At 36.9% G+C, this 24,206-nt stretch overlaps 2 protein-coding genes across 4 annotated transcripts in view; both read right to left on the bottom strand.

Moving 5' to 3' along the window:
* Positions 1-14,398, bottom strand: part of LOC145764879 (complement C3-like) — a 51,746-nt gene extending 37,348 nt beyond the window's left edge. For all 3 annotated transcript variants that reach the window (XR_014288532.1, XM_082576568.1, XM_082576569.1), the window contains exons 1-15: positions 14,300-14,398; positions 13,122-13,230; positions 12,541-12,633; positions 11,281-11,438; positions 10,352-10,439; positions 9,352-9,486; positions 8,478-8,523; positions 6,507-6,600; positions 6,154-6,265; positions 4,793-4,925; positions 4,253-4,374; positions 3,894-3,954; positions 2,959-3,050; positions 1,610-1,714; positions 267-356 (exon numbers count right to left, since the gene is read on the bottom strand). Coding sequence is in view for 2 of the 3 variants with exons in the window: in XM_082576568.1 (XP_082432694.1) it covers positions 267-356; positions 1,610-1,714; positions 2,959-3,050; positions 3,894-3,954; positions 4,253-4,374; positions 4,793-4,925; positions 6,154-6,265; positions 6,507-6,600; positions 8,478-8,523; positions 9,352-9,486; positions 10,352-10,439; positions 11,281-11,438; positions 12,541-12,633; positions 13,122-13,230; positions 14,300-14,355 (1,494 nt within the window). In the remaining variant the exon portion in view is untranslated. The remainder of the gene's footprint in view (positions 1-266; positions 357-1,609; positions 1,715-2,958; positions 3,051-3,893; positions 3,955-4,252; positions 4,375-4,792; positions 4,926-6,153; positions 6,266-6,506; positions 6,601-8,477; positions 8,524-9,351; positions 9,487-10,351; positions 10,440-11,280; positions 11,439-12,540; positions 12,634-13,121; positions 13,231-14,299) is intronic.
* A 1,000-nt stretch (positions 14,399-15,398) lies between these two features.
* On the bottom strand, positions 15,399-18,127 carry LOC145788304 (zinc finger BED domain-containing protein 5-like). The gene is made up of 2 exons (XM_082600085.1): positions 17,365-18,127; positions 15,399-15,415 (listed from the first exon to the last, which is right to left on the bottom strand). Exons 1-2 carry the CDS (start codon positions 18,125-18,127, stop codon positions 15,399-15,401), a joined length of 780 nt encoding a protein of 259 aa, XP_082456211.1.
* Between the last annotated feature and the right edge of the window lie 6,079 nt (positions 18,128-24,206).

Raw genomic sequence — 24,206 nt, forward strand, 5'->3', positions numbered from 1 at the left:
ACGTTCAACGCCATTTTAAACTTATTTTTGGATATGATGTGACAGTGTATCGAACTCATGTTTATCAATTCAGAAGTGGACATTTTAATTACTAAGTTACCGAGCCAGATCATTTAATAATTATATATTTATTTCAATCAAACTGTCGTTTTCAATCAAACTGTCGTTTATCCAACCAAACATTGCAGCAAACCTACTTTTCAAAAACACTCGCTGAGTGATCACCTTCTGCACTAAGTTATTATACGTCTGTAAACGAAACTTACAAAAAATCGAATTTCTGTGATATCTTGATTGTATGTGAAAGTCAACAACGAATTTGTTCCGACCCTCTGCAACCTTGCGTTTTGTTGAATCTGAACAACACACATTCACATTAAAAAGAGATCAAGATCTGAGATTTAGCTAATCGGAATGGCAAACTATCTCTTTAGAAATCGAAATTTCGAAAGTACCTTGTTAGAGTAACCAGATTCACATTTTTATCCACAATGAATGGAATAATTCCCCAGCAAAAACACTTCAATAACCGGAAAACTTCACTCTGCTAATCTAGGTAACCAGCCCTGCGTCAAAAGCCTCTACAAGTAGGCCTAAGCCAAATTACTAGGAATAAACTACCAAGGCTTTGTCAGTTCGAGGATAAAGATCCAAAACCAACCAAGGTTATATTTTCTCGCAGCAAAAATTCAGCATTTGCAATATGTGGCCAACTGAGCCCTTTTAGCAGTCATTGCCTCTCTCACACGTCCCCGGTAATGCAACTGATCATACTGCACATTGGTTTTGTTGTCAAACTTACTAAAATAATTGTAACATAGCCTATAGCAGCATAAGAACAATGGTGCAGATAGAGTTGATGGAATCACATTTTTATCCAAATACAGTAGTCCCCGCATATTAATCTCACGGTTAATAGGCTAGGTAAATCCGCTTATTAAGCCCAATTTGGTACAGTCCGGCATTACGCACATTCATTTCTGCAATAGGTTACAATTTGTTACCCGCTTAATAGGCCTACCCGCTTAATAAGCCAAAAATTGCCCAGTTCTGAGATGGGCGTAATAAGCCGGGACTACTATAGTAGGCTACCCTATAGCCTGCAGCAAATCTAAGCTAAGTAATATCGGCGTTGCAAACATTACTAGACAAACGAAATTCAAGCTCCTACAGCCTCTAATTTAAAAAAATGCTTCATGAAAGAGATTTTTTTCCAAAATAGAATAAAGCATTAAAACGAAATCCAGGTGAACTGGATTCAAATGCAATATCAAAACTATTTTTTGAGTTAAATATACTTGAAGCAATGCTGCTACAGTGCATCTTACTGTTTGTGGTGATCTTCGTACATAAAAACTTTCAGAACCAGATACACCGGATACAAAAAACTGCAACTTCAGAAGCTGCAAACTTGAGGGTGGCTGTTGGACTCGAATACTGTCACTTCGCAGCTTCCCGTTGTCATTTAATTGAAAGATGCTGTTAGCAGCACCTTTATTTTTTGTTAAAGTATAATTCAGTTGCATGCTATGTCATTTTTGCTGTTGTGTTGTTAGATACGGAGTTGCACAATAAAATAAACCAATCAATCTAGTTCAAACTATATAACCTGTAGATAGCTGTTGCTTGCAGATTGATATGCCCTCAATTGCAAAAACGCTGATGCTTGGTGCGAAGAGTCCAGGTCTGGATCGACTGTGGTGAGCATTAAAATCTTGAAACAAAAAATATTCAAGAACTCAGATAAATGTTTTGTGATTTAAGAAGATGTCATATAATCTTTTTACTGCACCCAGGTGTGTTTGTAGGTGGCTTTACTTTTGTGGGTTACGTTTTCAAGACCACAAAAGTTTTATTAAATCATGTGTAGCTTAGGCTTTGCCTGGTGATAAAACTGATTTAACCACAGGCTACGTGCAGCAAGAAATCCATTGTTCTGTCCAACTTTCAACGTGTCATTACGGCAAGTATCTTGCTAATACACAAACATATGCTCTTGTGAGGAGACTGACCTATATGTCCTTTCGAGCGTCAAATTACGTCCGCCCCGTTGGCTCAGTGGTTACGCACCCGGCTCAAGATCACGCGGCGTTGGTTCGACTCTCGGGGTGTGCGCTTGAGCAACGCATTTCAGGACTGCTTTCCATTCAGTGGCACCTAGTAAATGGAATAATTCCCCGGCAACAACACTTCAACAATCGGAAACTTCACTCTGCTAATCTCGAATTCTCAGTAAACGGCCCTGCGTCAAGAGCCTCTACAAGTATGCGAAACTACCAGGAAGAACCTATCAAGGCTTTGTCAGTCCGAAGATAAAGATTCAAAACCAACCAACCAAATTAACTCAGTGACGTAGTTAGAAAAAAAAGGGGAGGCAAACGTCATTCAATATGAGTTTCAACGGCATTAAAAAAATGTAATCGTATTTAAACATTTCAAGAAAAATTTTGGGGTGTGATTACCCCCAAGCCAAGCCTCCTGTGACTACGTCCCTGAACTATCCCTCTCGTCACTCGGCCTTTAAAAAATTAGCTCTTGTCAAGTTGCTGGGGAAGAATTGTTTTCTTGGAGAACTGCCTACTCCCAATATCAAGCTGTAAGGTTATTGTCAGTCACTGCATAAATTCACCAGGTTCATTGGCCAAATGATGAAAGCATTTCATCAAAGCTTAAAAGGTTATCGATTCGACCACCAGCAAGAGCATAAAGCCAGCTTTCAATAGCACTTCTAATGACTGTGGCACTTCTAATGATCATAGGGTGTCACATAATATTAACAAACACAAGGAATTTTAACATTGGATACATGGTGAACATGAACACTCTCATCTTATAAGTTATTCAATGAAGCATTTGAAATAAATGTGTGGGCGGGTTTTCTTACCTACCAAGACTAAAATAAACCTCCACAAAAATAGTTAAAACTAAACTTTAGTTTTTAGATTCGCTAATGTCAACCTGTCCTTTTGAGTCAGGCATATCTATCAAGAAATTGATTTGTCCATTTTCATCGCTTCGTGTCAGAATGGCGCGAACTTCACCTTGCAAAACTGCAATAATTGTTGTTATTAGATTAGCATGATGCAATCGCATGCCCTAATACTTAAGTTCACATGAGTGGAAGTTGATTACGTGATAATAAGAATTGCTCACATCTCATAAAATTATTGGTTGGGAGATGCGAGAGTGTTTCACCGTTTCTAAAAAAATTTGCGGTTTGACACCAAACGAGATCAAGTATTTATGTGTTTTGATAGATGTTGACAAACATGCTTGATAATGGTGGATACTCTGATTGGCTTGTTATTCTATTTACAATTAAAGGGACATTTTCAATCATCAAACACACTGTAAGCTGTGCTAAAACGAAATGTAGCCTAAACACATGGTATTCAAATTGCAATGCTATTCCAATATTCCTTATCACGGTGGAAACTTAAATAACAAAGTATCCTAGAAAGCTTTGATCGTGAAATTATAAATCTAACGTTGCCAGACCACATTTATGGGACGTTCCAGACACGTTGCTGATATTGTTTCTTAATATCGTGGCTTATCTGAAAGTTATCCACAGTCCGAATGTTTTAAATCGGGCAGTCGTCGTGTGAGCCTCTGGGGCCGAGGGTTTATCCTTTTACCACCCCAGATTCATGTTCAAAGCTAGTAGTGACAAAGCTGGAAAAACAAATTTGGGAGACAAAAGAAACCGTTAGGGAATAAAAGCTATCTAATCTAAATTATAATAGTTTTAAAACGTTGTTATAATATTGAAACATGATTTGGAGAAGGAGCAAGATAAAATTTTGGGAAGGAGCGATTAAGCTCTCACAGAAACTTTCTCAATCCGAGGATAGAGATTCTCTCAATCAATCAAAATCGGAGTTCAGCCTCACCAAGTATCTGGACAGCAACGTCTGGCCTTGGTCTTTGTCCCACAGCATCCACAATATCAACCTAAAAATATATATTCAATAAGTAAAACCACGAACTATTAAGTACATGCATTTTAATTTTGCTAATTGAAAAAAAGATAGATATGACAATATTCTACTTCGCAGCGTCACTGATATAACTGGCTGCTCAAAGTTCATCAAGGGAAGAAAAACATGGTTTCAGATGTGCAAGAGTAATCCAGTAATCATGCATTGCACACTAAATGCACAGTATCATAATATGGCATGAAAACTACATATGCCACCAACCACTTTTAGAAGCAACTATAAACTCTTCTTCAAACAATGAATGTCCTGACCTGCAATCGATATTGTGCACGTGGAGTAAAATACCCTGATGCGCGATCAGTTACTATGCGATAAGGTGACGTAACAAAAGGAATCTCTTTTGCTGTTGATTCTATTGTTCCAGTGTCTAAATCTATAGAAAACAATTTAAGTAAACTTTGTGACGGTGTATTTTTATATTTTCGTCTTTTATCGTATCCAGGCTTACGCCCAGTGGTTGAATAAGTGGTTAGCAAAGCAAGAAAGCCAATCATCGTGTTGACACCACTCCTGGGCGGTGTCGAACCGGCGCCTTTTCGAGTGTCGTACACCAGCTCTCACAAATCGACTATGTCGCTGGCTAAGTATTTGTATACTGAACACTCAAAAGTTTTAAATAATTTTTTTCCTATCCACGTTTACGTCCGGTAGTATGGTTGAAGATTGAGATGATGGGAAGACAAGAAAATCAATCTACGTGTTCACCTTCAGGCATTTAAATACAATACAGCAATAACCAATTGAAATAAATTTAACTTTTTCAGCTTGCAAACAATGAAAAATCTTCTTACCAATCACAGAAGCTTCTATTATCAGCGTGGCTTCGGCGGCAGCCAGTGAGGACAAAGATTCTCCTTCACCTAGTATACGATTTACTCTAGACAAAGGAAAGCTGACGGTGATGTCTCCAACAAAACGACGCCCCTGAACAAAAGTTTGACATGATTGTTATGGCTCAGTTGCTAGTTTGTACCGCAATTTTTGATCAAGAAGTTAGTCTAAAAATATCTATAGAAGTGTTTCATGTTTTTTTTTGTTAATGTGACTTTCATATCTTATCTTTTCATTAAGAAACTTAAGAAATATACAATAATTACAAAAAATGAGAAAAATAGATTTAGTTTTTAAACAAGTTACTGTGAAATTTGCATTTCACACCATAATACTTTACTGGGTGACAAGGCTTAATCACATCCATTGCCAATTGAAGAAAGGGCCAATTTTAAAAATACCCCAGTCACACTTCGCTCAATAGAAGTTAACATCAGAAAAAGTTCTTCTAAATATTGTTGCAATTTCAGCACGAAAAAAGTGTCCAAGTTTACCTTAAAACTGTCATAAATTTCACGACACGCAAATCTTTTTGTTTTAAAAGTATATAAGTCCTTTCTCAACTTTGGAAATTTTGGACTTGGGCACTTTTAAAAATACACTCTTCAGTTTCACGCTTCAAACGTCAGCTAAAAAATAATGATCTGCATCCAACAAGAAATCAGCTTGCTGGTTTTTCTTCATTTCTACACACACAAAACTGCCTGGACATGTAGAGTTGTAGACTGACAAACTATACCTTCAAACCGATTATTTAAACAAAAGTAAAAAGAAATAGGTAAGGAAAAGGTGGTCCCATACTTGATTCAAGTGTCGAATATGAGAAGATAAAGATTTCATTGTACTAAGCCTTCGGTACTAAGGAGAGTAGGGTGGCCAGTTCTTTTATCTCGGCCACCTGTCCTGCAGCAATTATGCCCACCCAATTATATATAAGAACCGAGGTAGAGGTGAGTGGTGTTTTCAACAACCAGCTTAAAGAACTAGAGGAAGACCGAAAAGGACACAGCAGGATGACATTGACTAAACGATTGTCATCACCTGGAGGAGAACAGCGAAAGACAGAATGGTGTAGAAACATAAGCGGAGGCCATCTGCCAGCAGTGGCATGGCTGGCTGATGATGAGAATGATGATAACTTATATTCTAAATGAATTGATGCTGCAGTCAAAACTTTAACCTCTTTAAACAGGCCTAACCCTATTATTTGTCACACTTTTTCTTCAGTTCTAAGGGCCTGTTCTAAGGGCAAGAAGTTGAAATATTGGTACGAAATACAGTAGGCCTATTACAATCCATAAATTGTTGAAATTAAGCTTACTGAAAGAAAGAAGTTTTCTGGAATGTTTAACACAAGTTCAGGGATACTGGACGGCGTCTTCTTCAACGTCACAGATATTGACAAAGAACCTTGGACTGATGCTATTGAACTGCTGCAAATAAACAAACCAACAAATTCCGTGATTGGTAATAATAACAAGCTTAAATTTCAGATAAAATGAATTTTGCCCATAACGAAAAACTTACATTCTAGTTTCAGACTAAAACATTTACTTAAGTTCTACTAATATTATTGCATTCAAGACTAAAGCTAGTCTTGTCCCTGTCAAAAACTAAAACATCATAAAATGTGATTTTAAGGTCGAACTTTTCGGTCTAAATAAGAAGGCCTACCTGTGCGAAGTTTTCACGTTCAGCTCCACCTCCTTATCGGTAAGAAAGACAAAAGGATTTGCAATATCCATCGAAAGTTTGAACAATGGCAGGTCTAGTAAAATTAATATAGCCTGCTGTAATTGGTTTGAAGGACATGATGCTAAAAATATAGTAAACACAGGACCCTACTGATAACATTCTATTGATGAATAATCAGAATATAGAATCTTTTTCAATAAGAATGATATGTATCTTACCAATGAAGCCACATTCGTATGGCGAAAACTCTACAATACATTTTAATTTATCAATTTAGTGTGTGTTGGTATTTTCTGTTTTTTTGATTACCTTTTTCCGCATATCAGTTAGTTGTCCTGTATATCGACTATATCATTGTCATGTATATCATTGTCCTGTATATAGATCCCAGCACAGATATGTGGACAGTGTTGTACGTTGACGGCGTCAACTTTTTGTTGACGCTGAGGCTAGCGCCGTCAATTTATTTTTCAGTTGACGGAAGTGATAGCGCCGTCAATTATTTTGCCGATTTTAAGCGTCAAGCGCTATGCGTCATTTTTTGTTTTCATGGAAAATCTCGTTTCACAATAAGAGTTTTACAATGTATTCTGGCCAGCGCGACTCATCCGAATTACCGGCTTTTGCGTTGGTTGGAATGGCTTCCTGGAATACACGCGGAAGAAGTTCGCCAAATGGTGATCACACATGTATTGAGAACGAGGGATCAGAGACAGAAGGCGAAAAATCCATGAATGGCATCGCGGAAGTTGAAGATACTTTATTTCAAGAGCTCTATGCCCCTGAAAAGAGCGATGTTGGTGCATTGCACCTCGTTGAAAGATTTATACATGCTGAACTATCACAGCACACTTGGAACAGTGATACCTTTCCGAGTAAATGTTTTCAACTTGGTTTTGAAATACAACACACCAATAGCAAACAGCGCTGCTGTGGAACGCATGTTTTCACTTCATTATGCGTCCCAAACGCAGCAGATTGTCAGACAAATGTTTTGAAATACTTGTTTTTCTACAAGGAAATAACTAATAGGCTGAGCAGCTAATTACAATACAGTCTCTAAACATACCTGCTCTTTATTTATAGCTATTGTTAGCCTAAACTTGATTGAAAAATTTCCGTTTTATGAGACGCTGGCAAAAAATAGCGCTATAAATTAGCGCTGACGCCGTCAATTTCTTTAAGAGCTTACGCAGTCCTTTACGCCGTAAAGTTTTTAGGCAATTCGCGCTGACGCTGACGCCGTCAATTTATTTCAATGACGCGTACAACACTGTATGTGGACCTCACAACGCTCGATGAACACACATTCTATTGGCTGCTGCGCCTGGATGTAACAACGTGATCTATGGCGGCCTCAAACGCAAGAAGAAGAACCTTAGTTTATGTCAAGTTTATCGTTATACTAGTAATTGGTGATGTTAAACAGCAGGATGTATGTGTAGATCTGCTTAATCGTTGAATGTTCCGCTGTTAGCACATCCAAGACATAGTATGATAAGTTTTGCTTCTGTGGGTAAACATTTTTTAGTTTTAATCGAAAAGGAATCAGTGGATTAGAAATAAAAATTGCATTCAAAATTAACTTTAGATGTAAGAATCTGAATTCTGTTCCGTCTCAATTAAACAAAAGCATTGGTAATGAAATGATTTATTATTATGAATGACAATATGATAATGACTACCCCAACAACAGTAACTAAAATATAGGCCACTCCCAAATTATACACACAAAACAAAATTGAAGTGTTTTGTAATACACTCTTGCGATAACTTTTAATATAGCTGTAATTCTAACAAGAATAGACATCACTGATAATTTTCAATATTACTGAAATGTTTTGGAAACGCGTGACTTATTGGTTGTATTACATTTTTAAAACATTAGTTTATTGGGTGTTTATATATTTCTGAAATGCCTGAGTAAGTTGTAAATAATTGACTACTTACCATAATTCATTACAGCAAAATTAGTCACCGATGACGTTTCATAGCTCTGTAGATAAATCAAACTTCAAAACATATTTGTATACTACTCAACATCGATAAATTGCGGTATATTTTGTGTTGCTCAGTAGAAGTTCATGCTGCAGACAAAGTCGATTTTTATTCGGTTTAGAAATATATTTACAAGTTTATATTCTTCAGTTTCTTGTTTCTGCAAGTTTGAACTCGAAAACTTTTAATGGAGTTCAACTTTTTTTCCAGTAAAATTTAAATTTCCTTAGGTCATGCTGGAAGTTTTCTAGTTGAAGATCGATTTCAGGGATGTTTAATTTTTAGGTTCAATTTTGCAGCTATAAACCTTGAAACTTGCCAACTTTAAAAATGTATAGGCTACTGCACTTTTAAATATACTTTTTCCTATACTTTTATTGCAGTATTGTATATCCTTTCAAAATTCGGTATTGCACTTTTCTTGCTCTGAGGATGCGCAATGTCTTGGTACCCGAAATGTTAATTAAGCAATGAAACAATGTGTTTTTGCTTTACTATTTTACTTCACTGAATGAACAATTCAGCTGGTGTTGGAGCTGCATTTTTCTGTCATTTTATCAAGACAGTTCTTAGCAGTAGGCTATTACTATTTTCTTTCAAATTATTCTCCGGCAGCAACATTTCAACAACCGGAAAACTTCACTCAGCCAATCTCGGTACACGCCCTGCGTCAAGAGTCTCTACAAGTATGCGAAACTACCAGGAATAACCTATCAAGGCTTTGTCCAGTCCGAGGATAAAGATTCAAAAACCAAACCAATCTAGCCTACTTGTAAAGCATTAAATTTCACCAATGTTGTATAGAAGAAAAAACACAAGAACGTACAGCATTTGAAAACTTTACTTCTGCCTTGTAAAGACCTAACTCTGCATTTTCGTCAAGATCGAAAAATGTACCCATAAATCCTGCTTCTGATGTTTGCAGTCGCTCCATCTTTCCGACTCCGTGTCCCAGTGAGTTCTGCGTGGTGTATGCTCATGTTGGAAATCTGTTCTTTATTTATATGTGACAAATAAAGTCTGAAAAAATAGGTTTAGCCTACTGAGTCATGGACTTCTAAATACTAGAATCTGGACTGGAAACCGACTTTACGCAGTGTACAACAGTTGGCCAAACAGTTGGTACAACAGTTGGCCAAACAGTTGGTACAACAGTTGGCCAACAGTTGGCCAACAACCAAGTTTAGGGTTAGTTACTAAGGTATCCAAAAACCTGCCTTAGCGAATAACCCTAACTCGTACAGTGCTGGTACTGTACGAGAAGGGGTGGGGAGCAACTGAAAAAGCACTAAAATAAGAACTGGTAACTTTTTGGCCAACTGTTGTACACTTCGTAAAGTCGGTTTCCAGTCCAGATTCTACTATTCAGAAGTCCATGACTGAGTCACAGTTGACTACGTATTTTTATTCAAGTATTCTCAAGCAAAATAGTAGCCCAGAAGCTTATGCCCAAAAGCAGTCACAGCTAAAACGGGGTCTCTGGTCACATTTCTAATACAATTACAATATTCCTGGAGCAAAATATCAACAAACGTTGACCCGGCAGTTTTTATATTTTCCTTTTAAAAAGGCAGTATGTTGTCTCTTCCTGAGGGTGTGCACGCCTCTGACTGAAGAAGCTAATTCGGTATCGCCCTCAGCCAAGTTCTTGCTAATCAAGTATGACCAAAGTATGCAAGTGTGAGAAACTGCCAGGATTCGGCTTACAAAAAAAAACCTTTGGTTGTTTGATGATAAAAGATTTGTTTTTAACCAATTACAATTAAAGGAAATACAGTCAGAAGTATCATAAAACAAGCATTAAAACAAAGACAAGTTGAACAAACTTTTATCGTGATAGTCACAAAAGAGTTTCCATATTGTCGCATGGATTGATCCAATGTAGATAATACAATGGAAAGACTTTCTCCTGGTCTGAAAAAGTAGATAGGCTAAGCGAGATATTTGTTACAGATCAATTTATTTGACTTCAGGTTCTAGAGCAGTGTCTCCTACGTTGACCTTCAATACTCTTGAGGCACCACGGCCGACTAACATATAGCAATGTCCTTGAAGTTGTCGTTTTTTTAATTGTTTTGTTATTTTTTTATATAAATTTTTTCTTAGACGCTCATTTTTGAGACTTCTTCTACATTTCTTTCACTTTTCAAAATTTTTTAAGGTGTTGTGACCGTGCTAAATCTTTATATTTAGTAAATCATTTTGGTCTCGTGAACGCTTTAGCGTTTGCGTTTTGTCGCTTCTACCTTTTTCCAGACTTATGCTATAAGTTATGGTAAACGATATATTTTTTGTTTTAATGTTCGAAAATCAAACATAAAATTGAAAACTGAAACAACGATCAATGATCATCTAAAATGACGTGAGGATTCGGGCCATTGGAAGAAATGCGATGGAAGGGCAGTAATCTTAAAACAGAAAAAAAGGATCCGTCAGACAAACTTCTCTAAGCACCACTCCCACAAATCGCAAAAAAAACATAGACAGTCCATTTATTACAGTGGTTCTTAACCGTTTGCTTTGTTGGCACCACCTTGAAATAATCAACCAGTTCTCACAGCCCCTCCTAGAATGGCTGAAAAGTAATAGTCGCCTACGATTCAGAATGTTTGTTGAAGTCAAGTAAACAAGCACAACTTGTTACGTCGTTTTATCACTAACCTTAATGATTCAGCACTCCCAGCACTCCGTAAGAACAGGTCTCGCACCCCTTAGTGGTGAGTGCATCCCTCGTTTTATACACTAGATTACTCACCTATAGACTGGTTTATCTGTTGTAACAAATATATATCCACTTTGTTTGGTGACAAGAACTCCAAGTGTTTTAACAAAGTTTTCGTTGCTGTTAGTTACTTGAATAACAAGTAAGACCCTTAGATCTTGTTGAGTGACGTCAATATCGTCACTGGATACCTGAGGGTAAAGTTGAACCATGTTGTTATTTGTCTGTCAAATAACATGACGGCAGACATTTCAATATTCATTACAAGATTCTATATAAAAATTAAAAAGTTTCATTTCACTATCAAGTCTCGATGTAATTAAATTAAAAGCAGTGGAGCTGTCAGTGAGCCGTTCAGTCAGTTCATCTGCACAATGAAATTTACAGAAAACCCTTCTCTACAATTAGCTGTTAAGTTGGTGTTCTAATCAGCAGTTGTCATTTTAATGTAATTCTTTCAACAACAACAAAAATGAAAATTAGTCTTCAATTAAATGTTAACTAGGTTTATAAGAAAAGCTTTGATTACACATCAGAAAACACTTTTGATTATCTCTGCATTTACTAAAACAAGCAAGATTACCAACTAAAATTTAAGATTTAAAGTTACTATAACTTACTTTTCATGTGCCCTAAAAAGTAAAATAACGTACACTTCGATATCATTAAAACCACTTTTAATCAAAAACATTTTGAAAATCACAACACTACCTAAACAATGTGGATAATAAAACCATGACATCATGCAATCGCCGAGAGGTTAGAATTTGTTTTATGAAGGCGAGGTAAAGCGAACGGAGTTCCCATTAAGAGATTATACGGCCATGTAGCCCATATTGGTCGGCTTTGAATCTTTATACTCGGGCTAACAAAGCCTTTGATAGGTTATTCCTGTTAGTTTTGCATACTTGTAGATGCATTAAACCACTAACGCAGGACCGGTTACCGAGACAGAATGAAGTTTCCGCGTGTTGTTGTTTGTGAGCTATTCTATCCACTATGTGTTGCTGAATGGAGAGTAGTCTTGAAATGCGTTGCACAAACGTACACACCGAGAGTCGAACCAGCACCTGAACTTGAGTCGGGCTCTTAACCACCAAGCAAATTTGAGGCAATCATCTAATTAATATTTCTCCGGTCCAGTGATTACGTATCACCCTGGTCTCGCATCTTCGAAAGTCATTAAGAAAATTTCAGGTAAGACATACAGACCCAACAAACTTAACCGCAACCTATCTAGCTTACTGTGCAACCCCTGGAGGTACCTTATAAACCTAACAAACGTATACCTACTTTCATATTCATAATCACAGGTTGTACTGCGGTATTTGCATTCAACATCACGTCATTTATTCTGCCAAACCTTGACGATGGATTAATAGGATCCTGGAAAAAATACAGAATTTAGTTTTATACAATTTGTATACATGGGGAGGCGGAGTTCACTGGCAGGCTTTAGGGTGAGCTATTTAAAGTATAGTTTCTACGAACAAAACGATTTTTATTTCTAACGGCTAAACACTAAAATGAGTATTATAAATGATAAAGTAGTGGTTAAAATAGAAAAAAAAGCGATAATACGCTACAGCTTATCATAACCACATAGCATGCACTATATTCCCAGTACACTTTACAAAGAAACACAAAAACGGGAAATAAAGTCACTTCTCACGTAACTTTCATAATACAATAATCAAGGGCGTAATCAGCACAAATGTTCAGGAGGGGGAGGCAAAGCAGTTGCACATGTCAGTAAGCCTGGCAACACAAAGCACCCGGAAGGAAATGTGGAGGCCTTCGCCATAACATCTTGATTTGGAGGGAAATTGCCTCTTTGTATCCCCCTGACTGCGCCCCTGACGATGATATCTTACTTGCAAATAAGCAGATACAGTGGCTCGATCGTATCCATGTAGATTCAATAGGATGCTTTCTGAAGCGTCAATTCGAAATGCTTTCGGGACTATAATGGTATGATCAGCACTGAAATTAAGAATGTTGGCTGCTGAAGAATTTATAGATTTTCAAAGAAACTTTCATGCAATAGCCTACTTAAACAAAATTTTCCAGCCATAAAAAATTTAATATGATTGAATATTATTGGAACAAAAAAATGAATAAAATTTTTAAATTAGTGAAATTTTTAAACTTGAAGATATAAATGCACCAACAGCAGGCCTAACCTACATCATTTATCGATTAAGCTGTTCTAACGATTAACTAACTTATTTTACAAATTTCGTATGCACCAACAGTAATCAGCTGATTAAAATCACCAATTACTGAATCACAGATCAAATCAGCGCAAACTAGACTCTTGATTAATTATCAAATGCAGCGGTTAGGTTAATATGTCGCTTAAAGATCTGCTGTTGGTGCACCTACCCCTAAGGTAATGACATATTTATTTTCTTTTTAATATGCTCATGCTGCCACAATTTTGCAGCAGAACGTCATCGATTCCAGCTGACTAGATAGCCAAATGATCTTGCGCTGCTCCTAGCTAATCGATGAATTAATCAACACTAAGCGTTCCCTTATGTTGGTATGTATGATTTTGTATGAATTGTACTGTATGTTATTGCGATGTAACTTTATTGTATACAGTATTATTATAGAATCTGATTGACAAATAAACTTATTCCCCCCCCCCCCTCTGTCTCTTTCTCTATTTCTCTCTTTCTGTCTGTTTCTTTCTCTCTCTTTCTCTCTCTCTCTTTCTCTCTTTCTCTCTCTTCCTCTCTTTCTTTCTTTCTCTCTCTTTCTGTCTTTCTCTCTTTCTCTCTCTTTCTCTCTCTTTCAGGGTGGAAACACCAAAGAGTTCAAAAGCGGTGACGACAAGTCAAGAGGATAACGAAATGGTAGCATTGCAAATAAAAATGATGCAAAAATCTAAATATTGCTTACTTAAAAACCTACGTAGTTGTGAAGTACGGTAACAATAAATCAATGCTAGCAATAGCATTAATAATATTATTATTGTTAGACCTAGTAGGCCTATTGATAATACATCAATATTTTTAAACGTATCAAGTTACGAAAGAAAACTTACCAGTTTGATTTGTAAACAAGCAACAGAATCAATCCAAGTCTAATAGAGGTCATCATGTGTATGAACTTTTCAAACAAACAGATTGCCGCAAATAATAAGCTATATAGCCTTTTCTGTAGACTCCCAGTAGCCTACGTGCAATCTTAAATTGCTGTAATAGAAAGTTAAGACATGCTCTAATTTTTTAAAAAGCAGAGCTGTAGCCACTCCGTGATGTCAGAGAGAGGCTTATCAATTTACAAAGGGGGTAACAAAATACAGTATAAACCGAATACAAAAATTGAAACAATGCTTTTATGTGTTTATAACATGATTTTAATAGAAGTGGGAGGAAAAAAAATTTTCTCATTGAAACTGCTTGACTCTGGCTACGGCCTTGGATGGAATTATCTCGTTTCGGTACACTGAAGTATTTTAGTTGCTTAGTTTAAATGTAACTAAGTTTAGCAGGTAAATATCAAATGCGAATAACATTAAATAGTACTTTTTCTCACATCTAAGTTTTTTATTGGTGAAAAAACGTTCCGATTAAATGGACTGCAAAGTATGCAAAAGAATCAATCTCTGTATTTAACTTTCAAGCATGTCATGAACTATTTTCCAAGTCACAGACCCGTGCTCTGAATAGGGGTCGAACCGGCGTCGCTTGAGTCTTGGACAAAAATTGTTATCACTCACCATGGCCGATGAATCATTAAATAGTTTGCTAATTTATTGGTCATTGATTCAATTTAACTATTATTCAAACAAAAGTTTGCTTGGCCTTCATCGAAGGCTGGGCAAACTTTTTAGGTTGAGGGCCAAAACCTACAGCTTCAAACTGCCATGAACAACAATGCAACATTCTACTCGCAGTATGATTATTTCTGTTGCATGGTAGTAAATATACAAACAGTCGGTCCTGGCTTTCTAACTACGCCTAGCTAACGATATAGAATAAAATGACAAATATAATATAATTTCTAAGTGAAGTAGCAAAAATGTTTTTTCACTTAAAGATATTTGGTCTGCGATAAACAATTTATTGCCTATCTCCGTAGTCTATATCTACTTACTACTCATCTGATGTTTAACTGAAAAATGTGTCCAACAAAAGCTCTTATCCCAAACCGTGGCCTAAAGTTTGGAAACAGGTTTTAAAATTGACGGATCTGGGTTGTTTTCGAACTTCTGAACATTTCGTCTTGTTGTCTTCGTCAAAATCAGTTCCAACAGCAAATTTTAATCAAATAATTCGTTTTAAGAATTTTTGCGCCTGCAGGATAAATCTTTTGGTTTTGTGGACACAAGTGAATAGTTTCACGCCTGGATGGAAATGTAGACATAAAGCGACATTGATTTTGCATTTCAATAACCACAATTAGTTGTGAAAAGAACTTTTGAAAAAACAAGCTCAGTGGCTGAATGGTTATCGCCTTCGGCTAACTAGTTCAGTGGCGAGCAGCTGCGCCTTCAGTTTTGGTACTGGTTCGATTCCAGGTCGGGTCAAACCGGACTTTAAAAACGGTACCGATTGTGTGTAAACTTATAACGCAGTGAGAAATTGTGTGGTAATAATGCGATGATATGGTAAACAAGCTATAAAATTAAAAATAGTCCTGTCTCTAAAAGACCTTAGCTCAGTGGTTCTCAACCTTTTTGACCCACGGACTATTCTCAAGCTCGCCTATATATCCGCGGACTCAAGCTATATATTAACGAAAAATAGGTTTCCTCTTTAAGAGTAGCCACTCTCTCAAGCACCTTTCCTCGTGACAACTAACGAACAGTTGAATGGAACAGAAGCCCACTGAGTTCCGCTCCCATTTCGTCACACAAAGCACGAAATAAGCGAGTGTTCAAAGGACGAGATTTAATATAATTCACCACAGATACAACCTCTTTGAAAATTATGGCAAGATTTTCTTGTATTTCTTTTGTTGCAAAATTTTCTCTGTGGAGAAGACAATGAACAACCGAAATCAGGGCCGGATTAAGGGTTTATGGGGCCCTGGGCTGAGCTGAAAGTGGGGGCCTTTATCAAGTGACATTTTTCGCTAAAAATTAATGGTGGAGTGGAGCTACGACACGGGCCCAGTTGCATGTATCTGTGGCACCGAGCCCCAAACAGTGGACCAGTAGCGTAGCCAGAAAAAAATTGTGGGGGGGCCAAATATTTGATGAATTGAAGAGAACAACAAAGTGTTTGATTTAAAGTCATCGCCAGTTGATGTGCAGTGGCGTATCCTGGTGGGTTGAAGCAATAAAAGTGGTAGGGGGGGTTAGAGTGTGCCGAAGGCACGCGTATTCTAGGGGGGTCCGGGGGCATGCCCCCCCGGAAAATTTTTGAAAAATTACACTCAAATAATGGATTATAGCGCTTTCTGAAAACACTTTTAGGGTAATATTTGTATGAAATTTATTAGCAGATAAACAGCTATTAACTTATTAAAGATAGCTCTTACACACGAACGGGCAAAAACTGCGGCTAAAATTAGAGAACACTAAAAACTCAGCTACACAAAAACTCAATAACTACACAAAAACCCAACAAAGTAAGCCATTCTGAAATTGCTTCCACAAATTACAATAGTTCAAAGAAACGTAAATCGCGTAAATTTTGCGCGATTTACAATTTGCAAAATTTATTGGTGTCTTTCTGTGTGTCTAAAACAAGTCCTTGGGGGTGTTAATAGCCAGATGTCTTGGAAAACGATATAAATTTCTACAAACTTTATTATATTTTCAACAAAGGGCTCAACTTTGGAATCCAAACTTGGAAAATTTGGGGAGCATGGCCCTTTTCGCCCCCCCCCCCCCCTGGAAAAATTGAATAACTGGGATTGGGCAGGGGTGCTGCAGCACCGCAGCACATATGGGTGAGCCGCCCTTGCTTGTTTGAGATACGAATTAAAGCAGTAATCTCCAACTGTGCAACTAAAAAAATTAGTAGATTTTTTCTTTGAAGTGGGGGCCCCCACAAGTGGGGGCCCTGGGCTTCAGCCCAGTCCGCCCCCCCCTTAATCCGGCACTGACCGAAATGTTATTGTTTTTCTTTTTCACAAAACTCATGAACCCTTTCTTACTTCCCATCATGGCTGGAGCACCATCAGCACAAACAGACACGCAATTAGACCACTCAAGCTGATGTTCTTCAAAGAAGTAATCCACTTTCTTAAATATTTCTTCTCCTGTGGTATTTTTAGCAAGTGGAAGGCAAAACAGAAACTGCTCAACGAAATCACTTGTGTCAAAATATCGCACAAACACCATGAGCTGTGCATCACTTCCGATATTGGTTGTCTCATCCAGTTGCAAACTAAATCTTTCACAGCATCTTATGGCAGCGATTGTTTGTTGCAAAACATTTCTTGAGAGTTCTTCGATACGCCGCTTCATGGTGTCGTTTGACAAAGGAACCATTTCCAATTTGTTAGCAACAGCATCACCACACATTATCCTGGCCATTTCAACAGATGCTGGTTTAATCAAATTTTCTCCAGCTGTGTGAGGTGCTTTTACACAAGCGATTTTCCATGCAACCGCAAAAGAAGCACGCACTGCATGACTGTGAGAATATACTATTCCTCCCCAAGCAGTTGGGCGATCAATGCGACTTCGCTTCACCTGATGCTCTTTTTCTTTAAATACTTCAAGAGATTTGTTAACAAAATTTCCATGGTTTGATTCTAGATGCCGACGAAGTTTCGTGTCCTTTAAAGAGCTGTGAGCTAAGACTGTTAAGCACAACACACACTGCGGCCTCACTTCGCCATTCACCTCAATCGAAGTAAATCCAAGCTTCAAGTATTCATCATTATATGCAAAAACTTGTTTTCTTTTAGCCATTTTAAGTAATTCTGTCTGAGACTGTTCACCAGGCATCTAATTTAAAACTGACTGTGTTCTCACCAGGGTTGCCAGATACTCAAGCTATAGTAAGGCCAAATCCATTATAGAATAAGGCCAAAAAAAGGCCAAATTTTCTATTTACTTCTAAGGCTAAATAAATGCTAACAATTTAATTAAAATACGGTAATTTTTTGAAAATGCCATTTACGATCAAATATGACAGATAATAATTTAGCACTGTCAGAGCATAATGACCTTCGTTTGCATAATTTGATTAATGAAAAATTACTGTAGTAGCAGATAAACTAGAAACCATTATTACTTCAATTCATGAACAGTGCTATTCGAAACATCTAGCTAAGCAATAAGCATGAATTTGTCTTATTGAGTATATTTACCAGGGATGTCTACAACTACAGGATTGGAAACTCTTTTCAGTGCTATACATGACTACAGAAGAATTATTAAAATAAAACACTGTTTGTATCAACTAAAGAATGTATAAAATTCAATTTCGCAATAACAATATAAAATATAGCCTTCACTCACATCAAAACTTATTTGATGTATAGAAGTTTAAAACCACGAATCTAAAAAATCAAAAATGGGCTTGTAAACGGCAAATCTTAGGGGCAATTTGTACCTTGCATAATTTGCAAAAAGCATTTTCACTGCCATCACTTGCTTTTCTGATCCAATCACGAGTATGCTCCCATGCTTGGTTATATTTTCTTCCATCGTCATACCTCGCTTTCCATTTACTACTCATTTTTAATACTTGCATAGGCTGTACCTTAAGTTAAAAAAAAATGATTTAAATATAACTATTTCTGATGAAATTGGTTCTTTTTATTATTAGCCTATAATCAGCAGGTCTATGAAGTTTTTAGATGGTTCACAGAATCAGATACTTACGCCTTACTATACTGCTGGTACACTATGTACGGTACTGACTAAGCTAAAAGACTTCACTAATTAGGCTACTTGGCAATAGTCCCGAAATCAGGTTCAACTTAATAGAACCGCCCTGTCCACCGCTAACACATTCTCTACTCTCTACCTATGTCTCTACTCACTAATTAAAATTAAAACGAATATAGGTCAGGCTCTAAGTGATGATAAGTGATACTTTTATATTACAATTGAAATTGAATTTCCTTAAAATAATACTTTCTAAACCGGTCAAAATTTGCAGTCATAAAAAGGGCCAAATAAGGTCAGATTTTCTGGCCTTATTTGCATCAATTTTTGTAGGCCAACTGCAATTTAAAAAGGCCAGTTTTCTGGAATTTGGCCTAAAAAAAGGCCATCTGGCAACCCTGGTTCTCACCGGTAGAACCATAAAGATATCTATGGTAGAACACAGTCAGTTTTAGAATTTTAGCCGATTTATTATGACATCACAAAGATAAAGTTGGTGAAATAGGAGCATTTTACGTTTTATTTGTAATACAATATGAACCGACTACTAGCAAAAGCAACTGTGCTCGCGGACTCATCCAGGCCCTTCCGCGGACTCATTTGAGTCCGCGGACTCGGGGTTGAGAAACACTGCTCTTAGCTATTGTAGAGCGACAATAAATGAAACCATAACATTTATTATTATCTCCTTCGGCTATAGTGCTGGTAAGACTGAGATCCATTCCAGTTCTAGTTATACCAAAGATATTTTCAAAACGGTACCGATTGTGTTCTTTGTTGAACAGCGTAGTGAGAATAAGCCGGGTAATAAAACTAATAATGTAATGGCATCTTAAACCTGACATAAAATTAAAAATGAGTACTGTCGCTAAAAGACCTTAGCTGTTGAAGAACGACAATAAATGAAACCATAACATTATTATCATTACGGTACTTTTGAAAACAATCACAGTGAAAATAGTGGAGTTGCTCGAGCAGCCAAACTGCGAGCGTATTTCAGAAAGATGCTGGTTCGATTCTGGCTGGACGGGCACCCAATATCATTGTATTTCAAAGATATACAAAGACACAGAGTCTAATCAGGAATAAGTGTGAAAATCAATATTTTGAATAAGTAAAAACAGAGAGAGACTGTTCACCAGGCATTTGATAATTAAAGTAACTTGCGTTCTTATGGTGACTATTTACTAGGTTACCTCCTGATGTTAAAGATGATAACTAGCTTTTTGTATTTCCGACGTTTCGTCAGTCAGCACGACTGACTTTATCAAAGTGGCTATCAAGGACGGTTATCAAGGTGGCTTTATTCATTTTATCAGTATGTTTTTGTGTTGTGCCATCGTTGCTGAACAGGTTGTGTTAACCTGCTTTAGCCACCTTGATAAAGTCAGTCGTGCTGACTGACGAAACGTCGGAAATACAAAAAGCTAGTTATCATCTTTAACATCAGGAGGTAACCTAGTAAATAGTCACCAGAAGAACGCAAGTTACTTTAATTTTGAATAAGGCTAGCTGAGGTGATTCGAAACAAAAATATTTTTAAAGCGAAACGAAAGTGTGTTTTACGGCGACACACAAATATTTAGTCGTTGTTGTACTTCGGTATTCAAGCAACTTCGTTTCAAGGTAGACTCGAATACAAACAAAAAGCTCTAAGCTTCAGAAAATATAGCAAACGCCGAAAGATTGAAAGTGCTGGTGTTTGCGTATTGCTCTAAGATTTACAAATTTTTGTGAAGTCTTTAGACAAGATTTTTGAATAAAGTAATTTTCAAAGATCAAAATTCTTTTTAAGCCTTGTTGATTAAAGGCCTCAAGGCGTGTGACTGAAAAAAAAAAACACGAAAAAGCATTGAATTTTAAGAATTACATTCAGCGAACAAAGATTGTTGTTTTTAAATTGTTTCAACATCTGGTGACGTTGAAATAAAGCAAAATAAGCAATTTTTGTTAGCTGTACAAGAATCTCATCTGTAAACCACGAGTGGCAACAAACAGGTTTACTGCGTTTTCAGAAAAACAGTTAACCATCAATGTTGTGTAAATTATGTAATTAATGAGTAAAAAAAGAAGTAAATGTGTAAAAAAGATGTGCTGTGCATTCAGTTTGTGTGTTGAACAGGATCGTCAATCTTTCAATGTTTAGATTAAATAATATATTTGATATGATACTGTATTTCTCTAGTATTTTATTACGCAATTTATAATTATTCTTTCTTGTATAGGCTTGGCAAGGACTATACTGTATGTAGGGCCTTGTAGGCCTATGGTCGAAAACGTTCGTTTTATTTTAGTTTCATGTTAGAATGTTAAACGTCGCATTATTGCTGAGCTATGCCTGTTTATAGTTGAAAAAAAATAACCTCTCTACCCAAGTTATAAAAAAAGAACGAAACGAATGCGAAGGATATTTTTCGAGCGAAACGAGAATATTCTCTAAGAAACTTCATTTCGAATGTAACGAAACGAAATTCATTTCGTTATCAATTTTATTTTTGAAATCAGATTGCTTCGAACAATTTAATTTGGTTTTAATACTCTACTACCTAAAATAAACAACTTAGGAACAAGCAGCGATGATAAATGTTTTTTCTTTCTCTTTTTCCAGACACGTGTAAGAAAAATGCATTAGCCTACTTCCAAAGAATATGTGGTGGTTTCTTTAAGTTCCAGGGCCTTTTGAAACGGTTATGGGCCCCTAAAATTATCCCTGGCCTGGGTGCAAAAGTAACTCCTGGATTACCTTGTTAACGTTACTGCGAGGATGCAATAGTGAAGTCTTTCCCTACGCATAGTTGGTTTTGAATCTTTATCCTCGGACTGACGAAGCCTTGATAGGTTATTCCTGATAGTTTCGCATACTTGTAGAGGCTTTTGACGCAGGACCGGTTAAAGAGATTGACAGAATGAAATTTACGATTGTTGAAATGTTATTGCCGGGGAATTATTCCATCCATTAGATGCCGCTGAATGGAGAGCAGTCATTAGAATGCTTTGCTTAGAAAGCACATACCCCGAGAGTCGAACAAGTGCAGCTTGATCTTGAAGATTCTTTGTCCACAAAGTCACGCGCTAACCAACAGAGCTACCGGGACGGACTAACATCCCATGTGATCATGCTGGAGACAAAGTATTAGTCTTTATTCTTTACGCATGTCCAAGAGAAACTTCCAGTCAATGCAACAATACATCAAGAACAAGATTAAGCTTAGAAAACTAGGCTATTCAAATGCTCATAGGTTAATTTAGTTTTGTGCCATATTGTCATGGTCCGTGACTATGTTAATTTGTAGGCTAACTTCAACTTGACCCCACTAGCAAAATCCAAGTTTAAAGGTTGTAACAGGAAGAGAACATTTAAATTTTCGAAAATGCATTTCAATAGCCAATGTTTGAGAAAAAGCTTTAGAACAAGAACTCAGATTACAATTGAATCGTTATTTTTTTTTCATTAGGTTCAAAAGTGTCCAAGTTAAAAAGACACCCAACTACAGAGTTTTCACTTCAAAGGACGTAGGTTCAACCCCACTCCAGAGCACGTGGCTGTATCTCGGCGAAAGACACTTAATGGCATCTAAAATAAAGGAAGCAGCTGACTCGAAGACTATATGTCACTTCGCTGCTTCCTGTCGTATGTTGTATCGCATCTGTGATCGCAGTGCACTGTTTGTTATCGCAATGGGCGCAAATAAAAGCATGATTATTATTATTATTGTCGAACCTAGACTTGTCTGCCGAGACACAGTCGCGTGCTCTGGAGCGGTGTCGAACCCACGACGACAGACACCAACTAGGCTGTTATATCGCATGTATGATCGCAGTGTTATATATGTTATCGCAATGGGCGCAAATAAAAGCATAATTAAGTTATTGTTGTAAGTTATTATTAAGTTATTATTACCGTACGATAAGTTATTATTATTTTTTTATGGCGTCCATGTTTTAGATCCGTTAAAATTGTGATCATGATGATTTAAAATAAATTTTCCAACGGAAATAAACTGAATTTTACATTGTAGCTTAAATGCTGGCTCACACTGACACGATTTTGCTAAACGGATTTCCGTGCCGGTTTAATGCTTAGTAGGCAATCTCTTGGGCTGGATACAAAAGGCATGGGATGTGCATGGAGACAAACATATTGTTCTTGTGGAAAAGAGATTGTACCGTGAAACAATAGAGTTTGTGCATGGTTTGTGGCAAGATAAATAATGATAAGCTTGCTAGAGAGTATTATGCCTGGTAAGATAAGTAATAAAAAACGCAGTTTGTTATTCATCACAGTTTTATATGTAATCACAGTTATTATACGTGACGAAGTTTTTACAGCTTTTTTTCGCATCAAAACAACGCGATCCGATAACAAATAAATAGTAAAAAGACTAAAAATAGATTTTTTTTAAAGTCTGGTCAGCTAAACAACAGTAGGCTACGCATTTCCTTGCAGTGCATTGTACAAAAAAAAGATCAAAACTGTTTTCTCGTTAATTTTAATGCAATTAAACTTGCCATTATTGTATGAACGATTTCCTTATAAGGAAATCTGCTTAGTTACAGACTTTTAAAGAAAGAGTGACTTCATCACTTGGCCTCGCTACATCAGCGTTGCTAAAACTCTTATGTCTTATTCGTATCATAATTGGCGATTGTAACAGCAAGACAGTAATTCACGTCTTTTTTTGTCTGGAAGGATGCTCTTAAACTTGCAGGTCTTCGAGATTAAACGACGTAACAGGGCTTTAGGAAAAAGGTGAGCTTCCTTCGTCTATGAGGTTAAAAGTTAAAAGCAAGTGTGAGGATATGAAAGTTCATTCTTAGTGAATGATTACTGACCCTGGTTATTCTTGAGATAGCAACAAGTCAACATTGTCCACACAAAAAAACGACAAAATAGAAAGTAGACAGGCCAATAGCTTGATCGCCTCACTAAAAAAAAAAGGTCTGCAGATGAAGGTTGTGTATTGATCTTGAGAGTACAACTAGTGAAAATGTGGATCCAGATTATGGAGTCTACCAGACTCTAAACCAAGGATGGGCAACTTGCGGCCCTTCCTCTTCTTCCAGCTATTTTTTCCCAAATAAGGCTATTTAAATTAAGGCTATTTTCATCTCGATTTACACAATTTCAAAGATTAAAAAGTAATATGACCGTCTT

Source organism: Aplidium turbinatum, chromosome 2 (assembly GCF_918807975.1).
Source record: "Aplidium turbinatum chromosome 2, kaAplTurb1.1, whole genome shotgun sequence".
Taxonomy (NCBI): domain Eukaryota; kingdom Metazoa; phylum Chordata; class Ascidiacea; order Aplousobranchia; family Polyclinidae; genus Aplidium; species Aplidium turbinatum.

What these genes read in the sequence shown, in the direction of transcription:
- LOC145788304 (XM_082600085.1), bottom strand. Translation starts at nt 18,127, where the DNA reads ATGGCTAAAAGAAAACAAGTTTTTGCATATAATGATGAATACTTGAAG.